The sequence below is a fragment of the Anolis sagrei genome, chromosome 2 (assembly GCF_037176765.1).
Source record: "Anolis sagrei isolate rAnoSag1 chromosome 2, rAnoSag1.mat, whole genome shotgun sequence".
Taxonomy (NCBI): Eukaryota; Metazoa; Chordata; class Lepidosauria; order Squamata; family Dactyloidae; genus Anolis; species Anolis sagrei.
In genome coordinates this window covers 284912350-284933020 of record NC_090022.1, presented here as the reverse complement: position 1 = coordinate 284933020, position 20671 = coordinate 284912350, and the positions used below count along the sequence as shown (strand labels likewise).

General features: G+C 37.2%; 1 protein-coding gene across 1 annotated transcript; it reads left to right on the top strand.

Annotated features, from left to right (window-relative positions):
* Positions 1-5392: 5392 nt before the first annotated feature.
* DYNAP (dynactin associated protein) lies at positions 5393-19958 on the top strand. Its single transcript, XM_060760791.2, has 9 exons — positions 5393-5719; positions 8659-8904; positions 11205-11411; positions 14320-14553; positions 15724-15877; positions 16727-16836; positions 17785-17898; positions 18242-18391; positions 19729-19958. The coding sequence occupies exons 1-9, from the start codon at positions 5633-5635 to the stop codon at positions 19861-19863; spliced, it is 1437 nt and encodes a 478-aa protein (XP_060616774.2). The 5' UTR covers positions 5393-5632; the 3' UTR covers positions 19864-19958.
* Positions 19959-20671: the final 713 nt, after the last annotated feature.

The window sequence follows — 20671 nt, the reverse complement described above, 5'->3', positions numbered from 1 at the left end:
TTGCGATACTTGCTTTTTATTAATCAATGTTGATTATACAGAGATTAACTAAACAGATGTCTTACTGAGTGTCAGTGCTAGAAAGCCTTTTCTTTGAATATAGGTGTTTTCCCTACCCTTCTAATTAAGCTTAGTATCATAAAATTAGATTTCCACATAGAAATATATATATATATTCGAGATGTTTAGGATGACACATTTCAGTTCTCTGGGAAACTGCAAGACTCAAACTGTGATGTCTTAACACTTTCTGCTTTCAAGTGCCATGCTATATATGAACAGTTTTTGTACGGAAGAGAATTCAGATATTTTTCTTAAGAATGAGGATAGCTAAAACAAAGGGCAAGTACGTTCAATATTTCTCTAAGGATATCATTATGAAATAAATAGGAAATGCTGAAATTTGGGGTGCGGGGGTGGGGGAGGAAGCAGATTATGGAAGAGTAAATATATAAAGCCTGGCATCAACCACATAAGTAGGAAATAGCTCAAACTTTCATTACATTACATTCCAAAATCACCCCTAAGGAAAGGTGCTTAGAGCTTTATGTTGTGTTCTAGTGATGCATTTGATAATGACAGCTGCTCAAATACTGGCACACAATGTATGAGTGAGGGTGCAGATAACTTACTCACTTACGAGGTTGTAATTTGATTGAGAAATTGTCAGGCTGCCTCTAAACTGCACACAGAGGCACATCACTACATCTGCCATCTTTCAGAAAAGGTACAATACAAACAAACTAGGATCACAGGCTGTAAATCTAAGGCTGAAACTTTAGGTGTGTTTACTATGGGGGAAAAACTCCCTTGTAAGGATTCATTGGGTTGCAGTAAGTTCCTAACAACTAATGTTTAGGAATGTGCAGAATGTGCATTACTATTCAGTCAAAAAGAATTCAGGGATCTTAAACTTGTGCACATTGAAAATATACCCAAACACCAAGCAGTAGCATCAGTTTATTACAAAAAAGAAAAACAATCCCAGTAGAGTTGGAACAACTAATGAAGTGAAAGCACACCATCCAAAACAAAGATATTTAGCTCCTGAAACTTCTAAAGGCACTTTTATGATTCTAAGATCTTGTAGGATCATTGAAATTCCCAAAGAAGGTTTTTCAAAGCTCTTTCTTCATTTTCCTCAGACCATTACATCTGATGTGAATGTTGAATTCAAACCGAGTTAAACTAAGTCAAATGTTTGATTACATTTTCCATGGCATTCCTTAAATGCAATCTGAAAAACAGACTTGTCCTCAAAGTTATATATGATTCTTTTCTGACATTTTAATTATTTTTTTGGGATCCAAATTGAGTCTGCTTAAGCACTATTTGCTTAAGCACTTTTTCTCTCTCCCAAAAATGCACTGCAACTATTAAGCTTTCCCATACTTGCAGTTGACAGCATGAATGATATGTTAAATTCTAGATTTTAGAAGAGACCAAAGGATAAGCAGTGAACCAAGAGAAAAGTATTTCCAAGAGATAGCCAATCTGTGTGAGGCCTCCTGGGAAGGAAAATCCTTCAAGTTATATGGTACATTTTGAGTTTCCCTTATCTAAATATCTGAAATTTGAAATACTCCAAAACCAGAAAGTTTTGCCACCAGCTGCCCACTTTTGCCTTTGGGGAAAGGGGCTGCGAGATCAGACAGAATGAAAAAGAATCAAGGACAGGGCAAGGAAGTTTCCCTTCCTGGCTACTTTGCTAAAAAGGGTGGAAAGTGCTGATAGCCAGGGAAGTATCTGGGATATCTGCTTTCTCCAAGGGCCTTGTGTTAGTGAAGTCTTCTCCTTCTTCTCTCTCCCCCCCCCCCCCCATCAAGATTCCTTGCTGGAAGGGTAACTAGCCCTTAGCCCTCATTCACTAATATATGCAAATAGAGATAATCTAAAATCTAAATTAATCCAAAATCCTTCAGGTCTCAAGTATTTTAGATGAGGGAGATTAAAAATGTACCACATAACTTGAAGGGCTTGCCTCAAAGTTGCACTGTTTGTCCAAACATTTTATAGGAATCTTATGTCTTGTCATTTGAAAATATTGTTTTGGGTCTTACTCTTTAAAGGCTAAGGGGCATGTGCAATTCAACCTGGAACTATTGTTTTGGGGCTCACCCTTTGAAGGCTAAATTCATACACAATGTAATGTGTTGAAATTTTAAACTTAAAATATTTATCTGGAATTTGGTTGAACGAATAAAAGACAACTTGTGTTTCATTCTAACTGTTGAGTGTCTTGGTGAAGGACCTACAGTTGATAAACTGCATTTGGGGAATGTGATTAAGAGATGTTTCCTACACACAAAAACAGTCATCAACATATGTTTAATTTGTTTTGTTGCAACTTGCAGTTAAACAGAAAACAAAGCCTGCTACATGGTGCAATAAATATGTGTATTGCCCTTAAATGTCAAGCTGAACAAATAGATTGCTGGGGGATTCTGAGAAATACAATACAGAAAAAGAAACTTCCAAGCTCTGGTGCCTCCAGCACGGTAGCATCTAATTGTGCAGTCCATGTACAGGGTAACATAAGTTTGAATATATGCAGAAAGGTCTTTGAGCAGCATTCGTTAAGCATTTAAACTGATTCTTATCCTGGGATAGATATATACAGACTTTTCTCCTTGTTTTTCTGTTTGCTTGTTTTTTAAATTAAGGCTGCCATCCTATTAGACTTTTTGGTTTATTGATTAAACGTCACAGTTAATTCATTTGATTTAATAAATCTATTAACTTAATTTTCACTATGATTTAGAAATGGTGTTCAAGTTTATAAGCTATATTGGCAATTAGAGTAAGAAAAATAATCAATATAATCTCAAAATAAACAAGCATGCCCTTAACTGAGACACTTCTCAATATAAATGCTATTGCCCATTAATCAATTAAACGTTTAGTTGATTAATTTACTAACAAAGTTTGAAACTCTTTTCAGAAGAGTTTGACATGGGGTTAGAACTGGATGTCCCTTGTTGTCTCTTCCAATTCTGATATTCAGTGACTGCATAATTGGCCTTAGATGTGAAAAAGGGGCTGTAGAGGTATGTTGTCTTTCCTAAACTAGAAGTTGACGGTGAAATGGAGAGACAGATTGCAAGAAAGTAATACAAACTGTGTCTGCCAACCTGGTGCCTTCTTAAACTCTCAAAACACTGAGGTTGACTTCTAGTAGAACCAACAATTCCTAGAGATAATATCTCTCTAAGAATTTGTTGGTCTTCCAGTGCAAGTCTATGGTTCATGTCAACTGAAAGTTGACCATAGAGTTGTTCTAGAGGACCTAGACATTCCTGTAAGGTGTTCTCTTGTTTTAAAAAGTTTTTTTAAAAAAAAATTGCCATTTTTTGACTTTTGCAGTGGTCTTGTGTCCCTAATCTCAGCTCATATGAAGGCCTGACTGTAATTCTTAAACAAATAGATGACTTTTGAAAGGTGTCCTTGAGTTATCTAAAATGTTGATCATGTGGTTCTTTATGCATTTTCCCTTCCTTTCCCCTTTTTTGCCCAAATATAGAATTGTTGTGTAACGATGTAATTAATCTGCAGTTGAGCAGATGATGATGCATTCCTCATCACATTATCCAAAGGTAGACTGAGCAAACTCAAACAATACTTAATGAACAGAGGGATGGCTCATCCTCTATATCAAAAGTTTAAAATCCAGCCCTGAAAATATACAGTGAATGGATTTCACCAAACAAAAATCCTTCTCACTTGAAATAACCACAAAGGTCCTCAGAGAAGAAGCAGATTGTGAACTAAAGTTGTATGCTAAGCAAAGAGGATAAGAGAATTGGTGAATCCTCAAATGACAAATGAATTCATCAGCAATATCATTTTTTCAAATGGGCAAAAAAATAGCTACATGATGTAAATGGCAGTATTAAAATAACACAGATCACCTTCATAAACTTTGCCTGACCAGGATTGCACAGGAGATTAAGACTTTATAATTGAGCTTCTGCCACAAAACTGAAGGCCAATTTTAAAAGTCCTGGTCAGCATTATGGTTAAATAATAGCTGTCCATTGACACAGAATCAAAGGATCATAGAGTTGGAACCACAAGGACCATCCAGTCCAACCTCATTCTGTCAAGCAGAAATCCACAAAACTCTCCTAACAGATAGCCATCCAAACTGTTTAAAAACCTCCAAAGAAGGAGATTACATTGCACTTTGAGGCAATGGAAGCCATTGTCAAACAGCTCTTACATTCCTAATAATTTATCAGAATCTAATGATTCTGTCTGTATCTCTAGTGTTCATGCTTTTAAATGTTTGAAATTATTTAATATGATTTTAGACTCTGTATTCCCCACTGATGATTTTTTTAAAAAAAACTAATATACATTCCTTAAAATGGTCATCTGTGGCCATACATCCTCTACATTCATCAGATGGAACCAAACTTCTGAAGAATAAAAAAAATCCATTGCACTATGTTGGAAAGAGCAGTACCATAACCTCCTTAACACAGCTACAACATGGCCAAAGAGGTTCTCTCACAAATCCTGCACAACAAACTAGAGATGAGCTTGCAGCACTGCCTAGTTTGAAGGAAGTCAGCAAAGCCAACAGTCAACTAAAAAGTAACAAAGCCAGTGGACCTGATAGGATCCATGGTCCACTCTCTTTAAAGGGGATGGAGCTGAGCTAGCACAACAACTCCACCAACTCATTGAAAAAGTGTGGGCAACCAAGAAAATACCAGCAGACTTCAAGAATACCACCACCATCATCCTTTCCAAAAAGGGAGAAAGAACAGGCTGTGAAAAGTATCAAGGTATCTCCCTTTTAACCTCTGCTGGGAAACGGGAGAAACGTGTCAAGAGGAAGGAATGTCAAGCAACCCTTGTTGGGACCGCCTTCCATATTGGAAATTAATGTTCTCACTGCAAAAGAATATGCAAATTAAGAATAAGTCTCACAGACCCACCTCCAAGACCCTACACTTGGAAGGCAATCATACGCAGCCACAAGGGATTCCATGTGATGATATGACATTCCTTACCTTTATTTTGGCACCTTAAAATGTCAAAACATAGGGGGGGGGGGTGTTGTTCCTTCAAATTGTTCCTGACTTTTGGCAGCCCTAAGGCAACCTTATCTCAGGGTTTTCTGGGGCTGAGAGGGTGTGATGCAAGTTGGTTTTTATGGCTGAGAAAGGAATTGAACCTTGGTCTTCAGAGTCATCGTTCAACATTTAAAATACTGCAATGTGCTGAATCCGTTAGAACACAGAGGTAAATATAAATGAGACAGATAACTGGGTCTTAAAGGGAATTAATATCTTATTCCAAGGTCTCATTAGTAGGCATTTTAGGGCTTTCAGATGACTGAATTATACATTTTAGTTGATGTCCTTATTTGCTGGAAGTTAATGTGGTTTTCCTTGTGGTTGTTTAGAAATTGTGGGTCACTCAACTGAGAAAAAACATCATCCTGAATCGAGAAGTAGATAAGTCATCTTGAGATCCTTCCTGATAAAGGAACAGTTTTGATTAAGAAAGGGGATATCCTGGATTGCACTGTGTTCCAACCTACAGTTTAAAGTAGCTGTCTATTGCTGTGCATTTATGTTATTGGGAGCTATCAACATAGCCTTGGATTTCACTGTTGGTGCATATGATGGATAACTCTGGATTTGAACTCCAGGAAGAAAGAGTACCAGGTTCCTCGGCCAAAACAGAGAGGGCAAAAGAAGAACACCCTGTAAGTTGTATTTGTGAAGTAACTAAAAAGCCGTTCTGATGTAGCAAGCAGCATGCTGTCTAGAATTTTTTATATAGAATAAGTTAACAAATTTAGAAAATCTTCTGGATAATCTAAGCATGTAAGTAATAACAGAGCAAATCTGTATTTAATTACACCTCCAAAAAAGTAATATCTGACATGAACATTGTTTCTAAACCAAGAAAAAAATTATAAAACTATTGGAAGAATTAAAGAATAAACAGTTGCCCTAATTATAATCTACAGATTGCTCTGATTCTTTTCTCAAATACTTGGAAGAACTTGGTAAGGAGGGAGTTAACTTGCACCCATAACCTGGGGCTCATTCAAATTACACATAGCAGCGTGATTCCACTTTAACTGACATGGTTCCATCATACAGTCTCCTGGGATTTGCAATTTAGGGAAGGCACTTCGAATTCTCAGCCAGAGAGATCTGATGCCTAACCAAATCCTAGGATTTCACAGGAATAAAGTGGAATTATATATATCTTACTTCTACAAAACATCGGGGAGTGAAAAGTCTTGAGTCCCCTCGTGAAGATAAGGTGGGTTATAAATAAATAAATTATTATTATTATTATTATTATTATTATTATTATTATTATTTAGTTTTACAAAGATAAAATGAGATATTGACCAGACCAAGGTTACCCAATCGGTTTGATGGCTGAATGGGAATTTGAACCCCAGCCTTACCAATTTTAGGTCAGCACTCTGACCACTACAATTAGATATAAAACTAAATGCTGAAGCACAAAAGTTTTGTGTTGAAATCTACTTCATACCAGCAGGTGATGTACAAAAGAGTGAAGTAGATACAGCAGAAGAATATGGCAAGTGTTCAACCATGAGAGGAAAAGAAGTGTAATTTATGTAATGGTATTTCAGTTATTAATGTTCATACAATATTTCTTTTAAGGATACATAGGTTACCTTATAAATTTCCTGAGCCATTTCAAGCATTTCAGGTGGATCCAAAATATGTTTCAACTAGTTTTAATTCATAAAATACCCAGGTTTATAAGAAGCAAAAATTGAAAGAATAGGAAAGATAACCAACTTTGATTTTTATTCTCATTGTGTGAATTAGGGCAGTTTGTTTCATGTGAGAGAGAGAGGGGTGATGGAAACTAGATGTTTTTGGAGTGTGAACAGAGCATGTTTCTGGTTATGCCCGTATCCTGAGTGCTTCTTTTGTTTTTCTGATATTGATTCAAGTTGGGTTTAATCTTAATGTTTGGAGGAATCTTAAGGCAGCGTCTCTTGTCTCATTTTGTCTTCTCCCTTCCTTCCTACTACTCTCCCTTTCTCTCTGACTGATCTCACAGAATTTTTATGAGGATAAAGTGGGAAGACAGCTGTGTGTGCTACCTTGAACTAATTCAGGAAAAGTCAAGATATAAATATAACTAACAAATAAATGATCAAGTTATTTCTGGCCTATCTTGAATTTTTCTTAGCAAGACTGTTCAAAGGAGTTACACCTTTGCCTTCTTCTGAGGCTAAGGAACAGTTACTTGCTCAAATGGGATTCCATGTTCTACCAGGAATTCAAACCATGGTCTCCAGAGTTGTAGTTCAGCACTTCAATCACTATGGGCTGGCTACAAACAATCATTAATCATTGTTAGATAACATGGTAACAGTCAATGAAAGTGAAACATAAACCTTTCCATCCCATCAAGGCACCAGATGATTTATCCAGAGCCACCTAATGATCTTCATGCCAGCAGATTCTGCAGTGTTGAATTGATCAATATACAATTGTCTACTTGCTCAAACAGTTCCCCACATAGGTTGGGAAATTTGGTTAGGCGAAAATTTAAGCAACTGCTTGATGTCAAAGCCAAGAAGCACAGCACAAAGAGGAACTTTTGCATGGGGAAACAACAAAACCAACGGAGGGAATTTCTCCAAAATTCCCTTTCCCCAAAATAGTAGATTCACGCTATTTTTAGGACTTTTAATAATTTTTATGTAAACCACTTCTCAGTGTTTTTTAAAAATAGTTTAGGTGGAAATGTCTTTTGCCATCTCTTTTAAAAATATGTCTGGAGTGTAGGAAAGGAGACTTTGTCCTTATGTCATGTATCCCTTCTGTCTCCAATTCTAATTTTGTGGCCCTGAGATATGTTCTATAAATGTGTGTGCATTTAAAGACAGCAATTCCCTTGTTTCCTTTATGTTTGTCTCAAACACACACATACACACACACACCTAACACCATCACAATCTTTGGCTCAAGTGCTATCACTTTACCACTAATTTCGAAGCTGACAGGTTCTTGTCAGATCACAAGGTGAAGGGGTTAACCATTCTATTCCCACCTAATGTGCATACTTGGAGAGCCTGCCTGGTGTAGTAGTTTGAGCATTGGACCACAATTCTGAGAAATGGATTTCAAATCCTTAGTTGGGCATGGGAACTAACACTGGGCAAGTCACAGAGGAAAACAAAGCAAACCTCCTCTGAACAAATCTTGATAAGAAAACCCTGCAATGGGATCATCATAAGTTGGAAATAACATGAAGGCACACAGGAATAATACTTGAAGACCCCACTTACCATATTTAATAACTGGTGTTGGATTAGGGCTTTGGGAAAACAGAATTCAAATACCTGCGCAGTTATGGAAACCACTGAGTGACCTTGGGCAAGCCACGTTCCTTGCTCCAATGAAAGGCAAGGGCAAACTGAACAAATTCTACAAAGAAAACCCCATGATAGAATCATCATAGGTCAGAAAGGAAGGTGCACAACAACAATAACAACATATACTTACTACTGACAATCATGGATTGGACATCTTATACCTATTATCATAGAACTCTATTGGTATTATTCACTTTGCCAGTTCTGTAGATTGAACTACTAATTCTCTCCTTTGTTTGTTTGTTTCTTTATTGGTGGAGAAGAAGAGCCACTGGTCCATGTTCAATATTTTTCTGCTTTGCCTCTTGGCCTGTACTATCACCACTGTGGTGGGAGTGCTGATTGTGTCCCTGGTTTGTGTCAGCAACACGGGCTTTAAAGCAGAACCAAGATCTAAAACAAATGCAGCAAATGGCGGAACTGTTGGCCAGGGAACGCCAAGAACATCTCCATACCAAACTCAGGTGGACCCGAAATTCCAGTTTCTCCACCATCTCACCAAGTCTAAGGTAGAAATGTAACTATTTCTCAATCCTTGATATGCCCAGTGTGTAAGGACCTTGACTTTTTATTTTGCATGTATTGTATAGAAAATAAAGGATCACTTTATAAACTTGGACCAGTTGAGGCCCTTCCATATGTGCTATTTGCAATAGTTACTTAGTATGTGGATATTCCCAGTTTTGTTACAATGTCAGTGTGAAATTTAGCAGCATTTATGTTGAAGCCATTGTGGTATCACCTCCATAAGCCATTCCACAGTTGTAAGACATTGGTAGTTTTTCTGCTAGTAATCTCATGACAAACTTTTCTGTACTTTACCCTGATCTTGACGTCTTCTTACCATGCTTGATAGGCCATAACTTGTTTTAGGATTTCAGCTTGTCAAGACCCATGAGATGTTCTTTTGGTAATTCTACATTTGGTAATTCTACATATGGCATAAGGGAAAACAGTAATTAAAGAAACTAACTATAACAGTTTAAAAACCAAATGAATAGCTGCTGCCTTTTTAATTAATCTCCTTATGACAAGAGGTTGCAAGCCAGGGACAGTGTGTGCATATTTGTGAGCAAACCTATTCTTTGGTCAAATTTCAACCCCTGGCTCATAAATAATAACTTCAGGCTTCTTCTGGAGCAACTTGTCCTTTCTCCAGTAGGTTGCCAGGTGACAAATATGATGGAGAGAAAGGGTTCACCCTGTTGTCTGTCTTGTGACCATAGACAACTCCAAGATTTCTAGTTCCATTTCTTCCCTCTTTTTCTAGGAGTCATATTAACATCATAATAATATGTACAATTATAGGTTGTTGTAAGTTTTTTTGGGCTATATGGCCATGTTCTAGTGGTATTCCCACTGCGTCTATGGCAAGCATCATCAGTGATTCCAGCCATGAAAGCCTTCGACAATACATTGCATAATTATAATTAATACTATTATAATGTAATACAATATAATACTACTAATAATACAATATTATAATTATATATTTTATATTACATGTAGTATTACTAATAATATTACAATATAATGGTATAGTATAGTCATATATAATACTGATATTGTACTATGCTAATAATATAATGTATGTTTATATATCTTCTAAGCCGCTCTGAGTCCCCTTCGGGGTGAGAAAGGCAGCATATAAATGTTGTAAACACAGAAACATTTAACACACCTTTTAAACAATTACTTGCCTATCAGCTGACTGAGGGTTGGGACCACGGTGTTTTGGGAGAGTGATTAATCCTTTCCCTCTGCACTCCAGTTCGACAAAAACCCAGCACCACTGATTATGACCTTGGAAAACATAGTTCTATTGAGTATTTCCCCAACATCAGTTTTGTTGGAGGGAGTCTATGTTTTAATTGCATAATCTCTGATTATATCCACGATCTCCCCTATTTTAAAAAAAATTAAAATAGGCGTATTAAATACTTATATAATAACATGATTCACCCCTGCCTTCAGACCATCAATGACTCCAAACTATCTGGTTACATTTCTCCCATCTTCCATTTCTTCTAACATATAAACTTTTGACATATTTTAAACTATTATTTGTCTATCAACTGAAAGAGGCCTGATTGATGATTGGAACCATGGTCCTTTATGAAAGTGATTAACCCACATGTGTCAAAACACAAAGCCTATGGGCCAAATCTGTCCTGTCACATCATTTTACGTGGCCCGTGCGGCTTTCAATTTCAAGACAACATAGTTACATTTATACAGTCTTACAATTACAAATGGCCCTTTGAAGTCAGCCATAAGACTGATGTGACCCTCAGTGAAAGTGAATTTGACACTCCTGGATTAACTCTTTCCGTCAGCACTACGGTTCTACAAAAACCCAGCATCACATAGCTCCATTGAGAATTTCCCCAAGATCAGTTTTGTTTGATGGGGAGGTCTATGTTTTAATTGCATGGTATCTGATCATGTGCACCATCATCCCTGGCATTTTCAAATAATTAAAACTAGGCATATTAAATGCTTATACAATAGCATGCTTCAGTTGGGCTGTAATTTATTCTTTCATTTTACTTTCCCATTTATCCTGGTATGTTCTTCCCTATCACATAACTCATGTTCAATATCCTGAAAGGGCTGGAAAGCATTGACAGAAAGTTTTGATCAGCAGCTAATAAAGATGGCAAAAAACTGGGTTTGTCTGTTTATTCTTAAAATCAAAAGTTCCGGATGGAGATCTGTGGGCCACAAAATACCATTTCACATTTAGAAACTTCTCTGTAAGTAAAAGTAATTTATGGCAAATATTTTTGTGCCTCTATGGCTTTTCCAGAAACATGAATTCCCAGGTGGTACTATTCAGTGGTCTAGATTTCGGAAAAATGCTAAAGAATACCTCAATCAGGAAGAGATGGCATTTGGAAGAAGCATCAATGCTCAGCGCTCCCAGATGACCTTTGGAACATTACGGATCAAGAGCCAAGGCCTGCGGGCTCCACACTGGCATTTCAATGCCAACGAGCAGGGCTATCTCTTAAAGGTACAATTTTGGTTAATTATATTTCTTATTTGTTAAAGAAATACTAATATATGGCAGATAGTAATGATTAACATGTTTAAAAGGGAACACACCTACCCTTTTTCACTCACACACTTGTGCAAAAATAATTATTAAACAGCTGAAGATGGGGAAACACATTTTGAAAATGCCATCTGGGTTCCAACATTCCTTCTCACTCTGGGGAGATTCTCCCAATTTCATGGATACCATTTGGCTTGACAAGAAGTGCCAAATGAAGAAAAAGGCCTGAAGAACTACTTCTATTTTACAGTATATAGAATGTCGAGGTCATACCATCTTCCTTCTACTTTTTTCAGTTGAAAATGAAATATAAAACCCCACTGGCCCGTAAAAAGCATCAGCATGAACTTAATTCATGGTCGCTGTTGCTGAACGCCTCACTTAATAACGATGCAAAAATGTTTTGGCAGCTTCTCTCAGGAGCTTTATGCTCTTGATCTCAAGCCCTACGTTGTATTATTCAAGATCAGGTTTGGAAGGATTCTTTTAGATCCATTTTTACAGAAATTAATAGTCCTGATCCGGACCTGTATAGAATCCAGTATCTGTAGAAAAAGTTTCTGATTTTGCAGCTTAAAGTAGAAAGGCTCCAAGTATCAATTATATCCCTACTGAACTTATTAAAAGTAATAAACATTGGTGGGTGCCATTGCTGACTGCTCTTTTTAATCAAGGTTAATAATTCTGTCAAAACTCCAGCTAGTTGTAAGCAAGCAGTTGTGTTGCCAATCTGCAAGAAAGATCAAGCCACTGATCCAGGGAATTACAGACCTATATATCTGTTATCAATAATGGGAAAGTTATATGCTCTTTCTGTATTCAACAGAATAGTTTCCTTTTTAAATTCTAATAACATTCTTACTGGGGATTTAGAGATAATTATTCAACTTTTGATCACTGTTTAGTCATCTCTCACCTTGCTGGAAAATATTCTAGACATCTGCAAGACAAGTTGTTGTTGTTGTTGTTGGTTTTTGGGGTTTTTTTTTATTTTTTTTGCTTTTATGGAACTAAAGCGTTTAAGTTATGGCAGAAGTTAGATAATGTTTTGACTTATAAAACCCTTTTCTGTCTTATTAAGGCTTTATTTAGTAAGATTCAGCTACAAATTAGATATGACATTAAGAAGCAGCTTTCTAGGGAAACGCACAAGGATTAAACAAAGCTACAAACTGTATTTAATTGATTTGTAAATGATTTTGAAGATGCTTTAATTGAGCTCAATTGTCATTTGCCCGAACGTAAAGACAGGAAAAATTATACTCCACTCTCTGCCAATCATGCAGTCATCCTTTTAAATTCTATACCTGGGCTAACCTATGTCTACTAAGGAAATTCTTGACCTATCATTTACAAAATGAACTAAAACAAATTTGGGGAAATCTAAAATTACGGTTATTGAAAAGAAATATTTTCAGTGCAGATGGTCATGCTCTGGAACAAGTTAGACATTTTCAATACCTAGGACTGATATTCCATTGCCACGAGCTAGTCACAAACTGACTGCCTATCAGAAAGCAAAATGTGCATTATTTTTATAACAAAGGGGGCCAATATATACCACTTTCTGTTAAAGTCTTTCATGCTAAGACAATTTCACAACTGCGGCATGCTTCAATATTTTGAATCTGGAGAAGGAACAATAGACTTAGATATGCAATCTTCAATCTAAATGTTTAAAGGTTCTTCTCAAAATTCTGAGATGTGTTCCTAATACAGTTCTATTGTTTAGAAACAAGGGATGCCTTCAGTTGACATGGGTTTGGTTGGCCACAATACAATTTTGGTCAAACAAAATTGGTCCCATGTTTGCCTCTATATCGGTGGTTGTATAAGCCATTGATCAAAGTTTGTCCCTCAAAAGGCTACTTCACTTTAACTGCCATCAAGGCTATGAAATTGTTCTCAAATAAATAAAACAAAGACGATGGGATGTTGCTTTCTATGATATTCCAGATCATTCATATTCATTTGTTCACTGAGCTCATTGAGCACAAAATATACTAGGCCTTTGATCTCAACTGAGTATTTAAATAATTCAACTTCTGTTAATTATCATAGACTTTTACAAAGGCCAGATTAAATGTTTTCCCCTCTGAAATGCCCCAAGATAGATTTGCTAGTGTATCTTACACAGCAAGGTTATGCTTCTGAAATAACATGGAAACAGAATCCATGAGGTACATTATTTTCTCTTATAGATTCTACAAATAGATTCAGCAACATATGATTAACCCATTAATAAAGAACTGTTATTAATGAATAGTGAAAAGTAGAGACATCACACTCGCAACAAAGATCAGCATAGTAAAAGCAATGGTAGTCACCTATGGATGTGGGAGCTAGACCTTAGGGAAGGCTGAGCGAAGGAAGATAGATGCTTTTGAATTGTGGTGTTGGAGGAAAGTTCTGAGAGTGCCTTGTAGCACGAGAAGACCCAACCAGTACATATTTCAGGAAATAAAGCCCGACTGCTCATTGGAGGGAAGGATATTAGAGGCAAAGATGAAGTACTTTGACTACATAATGAGAAGAAAGGAAAGAGAAGACAATGATGCTGGGGGAAAATTGAAGGAAAAAGGAAAAGGGGCTGACCAGGGGCAAGATGGATGGATGGTATCCTTGAAGTGACTGGTTTGATTCTGAAGGAGCTGGGGGTGGTGACGGCCGACAGGCCCCTCTGGCGTAGAACGGTCCATGAGGTCACAAAGAGTCGGAAGTGACTGAACAAATGAACAACAACAAACAAAGAACTTTTATTGCTGTGTTGGGGACATTTTAAACAAAACTATATTGTAAGAACGACATTAAATATATTTAGCTTTGACATGAGTATAATACTTCTTTCTCTACCTGTGTCTCTCAGGGCACTGTTTGGATAGGTGTGGTTGATGCTGGTGGAAGTATCGTTACCACATACAATGTCACTGCCGGCCAGATCATCTTCTTTCCCCGCAACACACTGCACTGGCTCAAGAATGTTGGAACAGAAGAGTGTTTGTTCTTACTGTTTTTTACAACACATGATGAGCTACAGACTCTGGATATGGATGATACATTTTTCTTAACACCTGAAGACATAGCAGCAAGGTCATTAAAGGTCTGTAAAAACGCTTTCCTACATTACAGAAATATCCCTGTTGACAGAAAAGTTCCTGTTTGTAAAGTCTTTTTAGACCAGTCGAGTCCAGTCTTTTTCTCCTTGTCCTCTGCCTAGTAGAAGGTTTTTGGGGTTTTTAAAAACAGCATTACTATTTGGCAAATGGAGAACAAGAATGGGAGAAAAACAAACTTTTGGCACCAGGTTTCAACAGCATTTCTGCAGTAAACATACAACGCAGGGAAGCCTAAGCTGGGAAAGAATGGGATTGTACTCTAGCCGATCTTCTTGTAGCTATGTCTATCTACCTACAATAGGAAAGGTAAAAAGCAGCTGCCTCGAGATTTTCTTACTAGGCATTGAATGTTTGCCTTCTGTTGCTGGAATCCGCCCTGAGTCCCCTCAGGGAGATAGGACATAATATAAATAAAGTTATTTATTTATTTATTACTGAGCATGTACAAAGGGCAGAACAGAGAGAAAGGGGGAGAGCAGATAAGTCTCCCTTCCCAGGACTCTGCAGCATGTCATAAAAACACCAATCTGGCCAATAAAATGGAAATCATAAGAGAGATGGAGGCTAATGAAAGAAAAAAAATCATCCCTGTATGTATTTTTGAAGAAAATTTTATGTGGCCTCTCAGAGGTTCAAAAAGCTTTTGTTTCCTTATGTGAGGCTTACCTGAGCTGGCTATTTTATTTTGTTTATAATTAGAATTTACTGTTTACTAAAACATTTTTTGTGATGTAGGAACCGATCCCAATTCTTCCCATGTTATTCTCACTTTTACTACCAAACACATATTTTGTTCACTCAAATATAGCTGCATTATCATTATCATTTACAAATGCTGAAATTTTTATAATGGACATGGGCTCATCAGGCAGCTTCTTATTTGGTGTTCATCTGTTCTAAAACCTATATTTCCTTTCGTGTAGAATAGGAAATGATTCCTAAAAGCTTTTAAGAAAAACTGACAATAAGTTTTCTCATATTGGATCACATGAGAACCTTTAAAAAATAAACTTCTACATTTTTTTATTTGGCCTTGGCATCTGGTTCTTCCTATTCCACTGTCTTATAAGTCTAATTTGTATTTGGATAGCTGAAGCCATTTTTCATTCACAGTTTTAATTCATTAAATGCAAAAATTATTGTGCTCTTTCAAGCCTCAAGGTGGAGTGGATTTCATCAGGACGTTCCAGAAACAAGCAGAAGACCAGGCTATCAACCTTCCACCCAATTTAGCAGAGCTTGTTCAGAGCCCTCATTATAACCAGTCCACAGACAATCTGGTGTGGAGGTACTTTTTTGACCTCAAAGGTACAATAGACCAAACTGGGATGTCATTCTCATTTACTTTTGTACCTGAAGTTCATTTCAGCTCAGGGGTCAAATAATGTCATACAATAATTGGACTCCCAAAGTTCTGAAATAGTAAGGAGATTGTTATCACAGCTTCGCAGGAAACCAATAAAACTAAGGAATGCCCAAAATGATAATGGAATCTATTACATCTTGCTTGTTTCTAACATTTAATAATGGAATGAAAAAAGAACCATACAACCTAAAGAGATCCCAGGGGGCATCCAGTCCAAACCCATTCTGCCATGTGGGAATACACAATTAAAATACTCCCAACAGGTGGTCATTCAGCCTCTGTTTTAAAACCTCCAGAAAAGATGATTCCACCATACACCATATTCATAATTATGTTTTTCAGCATTGCCTAATCAGTTCTTGCTATTAACACTTGATTTGTGACTTCAAGTTATTCCTACCTTATAGTGACCCTATCATGGGGTTATCTGGGACTGAGAATATGTGACTTACCTAAGGCCATCCATGACCATGTGGAGAATTAAACCCTAGTCTTCAGAATCATACTCCAATGCTTAAACCACTACACCATGGTGGCTAGTAACAGGCAGAGACTATGTTCAGACCACTGGTCCATCTAGTTCAGTACTCATCAGCCTAGGGTCTTCCCTTACACTCCCTACACCTGGAGTGTAACAAGTTGAAGTTGGATCTTAGCCATCCAGAGTGCTCTGTACTCATTTATGATCTCTGCTCAATCTTCGGGGACCAACTAGTAAACAACTTGAGCTAATAAATATTGTATTGCTAATTTTCCTGCTTTCTGAGGCTGCTGTTTGGTCCTCAATTTAGGGTCAACCGAGTTTCGTTTTCCTGGGGGAATTATTCAGTGGGCTCGATATGTGAAAGATGGAAAAGGCTTGAAACCCAATGAAAAAATTTACAGCGAGTTTCTCCATTCAGTAAGTGTACAGGTGTAATGTATAGTTTTTCTATGGTTGACCAAGCTAGATCAAGCCACAGAATCCCTTATCAAATATTGGGGAGGGGTGTGTTGGATATTAAGAATTGATGTAAAATGTGAAGTTCATATTTTTAAATACACCAAAAAACCAACAATGTATATAAAGAATAGGTAGGAATCTTCTCGATAATATGTGGTCTCTCCCATGGCTTTTGGGGGGTACTCTTTGGGCAGAAATAAAATATTGCTTCTTTTGTTGGAAATTGCCACTGAGTGTTCCATAATTTGAAAAATATTGCCTTGTTATTTTTTAAAAAAACAAGTACAAAAACGATAGCAGCAAATACAGCAGCTAATTACAAGATACGTTGGTAGATTTTTTTTTGCACCGGGATTGTGGCGCAGCTGGCTGAGTGTCAGCTGCATTAAGATCACTCTGACCAAAAGGTCATGAGTTCGAAGCCAGCCCGGGTTGGAGTGGGTTTCCAACCAGTTGTGTAGCCTGTTGGCGACTTTTGCAACCCGAAAGACAGTTGCATCTGTCAAGTAGGAAAATTAGGTACCACCTTGTGTGGGAAGCCTAAATTAACTAATTTATGAGGCCATAAAAAAGATTCCAGCAAAGCACTCCAGCAAAGCATGCGGGAAATGCGGAAGTACTTCAACAGTGTCGCAGATGGACGATGAAAGCGACAGCTTCCCTGGTGGCCAGAAAAAGTTAAATAGCCTCTGTGTATGTCTGTATACATTGTATGTCAAAATCGGCATTGAATGTTTGCCATATATGTGCACACTGTAATCCGCCCTGAGTCCCCTGCAGGGTGAGAAGGGCGGAATATAAATACTGCTAATAAATAAATTAATTAATAATAGATCACCCCCACACTCAACTGTTGCTTTCAAATAATTCCAATGGCTCATATTTTGTTGTTATGTTTGCTCTTAGAAGGAAGATACGCTTACGTTGGGAACACTCCGGATCTATAGCACTGGTCTTCGCCAGCCTCATTTTCATTTCAATGCCAATGAGATGGGATATGTCATCAGTGGATGCGGAAAGGTAGCTGTTCATTTAAATAACTTTGATGGGAGTGAGTCTTTTCAAAATCTGTCTGGTGGAAACACTTTGAAAGAAATCAGATGGGAAACCCTCACATTTGGGGCTGTTTGCTGTAAATCAGGAGAACCAAAGTGGTCCCATTTTCAGCAAGAATCAAAGAATGAATAAATACATGAATAAAGAGCACTCACTGCTGGGAAATCCTTAAATACCAAATGCCCTGGGTATTGAAGCTTCTGATGTTGTCTTGCTGATATGACAAAGAGCTGAATTTGCAAGGGATCATCACAAAATCAGTTTTCTAGACATGCATATGTTTTCTTTCAATGCCTCTTTTCTCCAGATAGGTGTTATTGTTTCACCTTCACTCAGTACTGACTTCACCATTGGTGTTGGAGATGTTGTATTTTTCCCAGTTGGCACGCAACACTACATCAAGAGCACGTGTGATGAGGACTTGCTGTTCATTTTGGCATTCAGCACTGGAAATCAGGTGAGGAATCTGAACCAAGAGCGAGTGTGGTGTAGCGATTTGAGCACTGGACTAGGATACTTGGGAGACCAGGATTTGAATACATGCTTAATCACGAAACCCAGCGATTGATGCTGGGCAAGTCACATTTGCTCAGGTTTAGAGGAAGGTGGTTGGGGGGATACATCACATCCTCCAAGTGGCATTTGGGGGGATGAATGGAACATGTTAAGTATCTCCTAAACAAAATACTTGGGACCAGACTGGGTTTTAATTTGAGGTTTCTCCCCTGAATTTTGCAGCATTTGTATTTGCACATACATGCATAAAGAGATATTTTGGAGATGGCAGTCAAATCTAAATATCATTTATGTTTCATATAAATATTGCGTAATTTTGTACACAATACTTTGAGTAATTTTGTGAATAAAACAAACTTTGTGTACTATTTCAGCTATCTACATGGAAAATTGTGGATTCAGTATATTTTGGATTTTGAAAGTTCCCATAAGAGATGCTCAACCTGTACATATTGCATATATAACTACTCCTTAAATCTGTGGTACTTAAGCTGTGGGCCGTGGACCACTAGTGGGCCACGAGGATGAAAATCTGGTCTACGAGCCTCCTTCCTCTCTATTTATTTATTTTATTTCTGCTCCTTTCATGCCACCTGCCACTCCTTCCCTGTCACTGACCATGGCATATGTTCTGTATCAGAAACTAGAGCTGATGTGGTCTATCCAATGCAATTTTCTGAATCAGCGTGCCAAATAACCAAACCAAATCTAAAATTGACCAAAAACTGATTTGTAACCCTTTTGGTACTAATGCTGGAGAGTGGTCTCTGGTCAAAAAAAGGTTGAGAACTACTGCCTTAAACAGTGGGTCCCAACCACAAATGGGGTCCTCTCAACTCGTGCAAAAATTGGCAGCAGTAAAATGTTTCTGAACATCATCTAGACATCTAGACATTTACATGAATCAGTTAGCAGCAACTTGCATTGTTCACAGTAGACTGTGCAGAAAATGCTTCTGGTGTACTTCATAAAAAGGAAAATCAACTTGTTTAGAAAGTCTTGTAAATGCTTATTTTATTATAAATACATTCTTGATTTTACGCCTGTTATATCTACCTATATACCCAGGGCCATGTAAAAATTTCTTAGGAGGAAAGGAGCTGTGAAAAGAAATTGTCGGACAGAAAGGGGTCACGAGTGGAAAAAGTTTCAAAATACATGGCATAGATGTATGGCATAGATGTATTTTCTGAACTTGTCTGTGTAGCATCATCAAGTATGTGTATTTTAACCGAACACTGTTAGGTCATCTAATTCAAAGCTTTTTTCCCCTCCCAGTTACAAACTCTTGATATGGATGACTATTTTCATGCCACAGCAGACCATATATTGGCTCAACTTTTCTTCAAAAAGCAAGATGAGTTTAAGAAGATCCCAAGGTTTAATGAGGATCAGGCAATTAATTTACCATAGCAACTTGTAATAACAACTACTATACAGACATCTCCATGAATTTCCTGATTATTAATAAACATAATAATTGAGATAGAGTGGAGTAAAAATGCAGTAAATAAATAAATAAATAAATAAATAAAATGCCTCTAATTCTGTGTTCCTTTTGGAGTTTTTTTAAATAAAGGAATTAAAATTATTAAAGGAATCTATATTCCAATCTTTGCTGTAATAAGAAAAAAAACTTTAGTTGTGCAAATGTAAAGTCTTCATAACAGGTTACAATTAAAGACCATGAGCTGAAAAAATTGACAGCCTATACACATACATTACAGATTAAGGACTTTCTTGTGGCTTTGATGTTCCCTTTCTAAATAACATATATAATGAAACCAGATATCTAGAACTTAAAAAGAAAATCCTCTGGAGAATTTGGAGGAAATGGCAATTATTGTACGTATGAGGGTTATTTTCTTGACTACCAGTTTGAAGCCTGGCTATAGCCTTTGTGCTTCAAATTATATATAACAAGCGTAGAAATAAAATGAAAGGATGTATATTTGTTTATATAAAGTTGGTCCATGTGATGACATAACAAGATCCTATTGAGTTGTCTTTTATTCTAGAAATGAGTATTCAGTTATTTAAAAAGGCTGGTGTCCTTCGAGGCTTCTGCTGTTAGAAGGCAGAGAGGAATAATTATGGTCAGGTCTTCAGTGCCACTTTCCTGATCATATTTTCATTCCATTCATTCACCAGGAGCATGCTATGAGCATAGTTTTGTTCACTTTTGAAATTAAGCCTGGGAATTCTCTTGTGTGATCCGATG

Excerpts from the sequence above, each read along its gene's own strand:
- DYNAP (XM_060760791.2), top strand. The coding sequence starts at position 5,633 with ATGATGGATAACTCTGGATTTGAACTCCAGGAAGAAAGAGTACCAGGT. Across the intron at positions 14,554-15,723 it reads TAGCAGCAAGGTCATTAAAG|CCTCAAGGTGGAGTGGATTT; the intron begins GTCTGTAAAAAC and ends TGCTCTTTCAAG. Across the intron at positions 15,878-16,726 it reads GTACTTTTTTGACCTCAAAG|GGTCAACCGAGTTTCGTTTT; the intron begins GTACAATAGACC and ends TCCTCAATTTAG.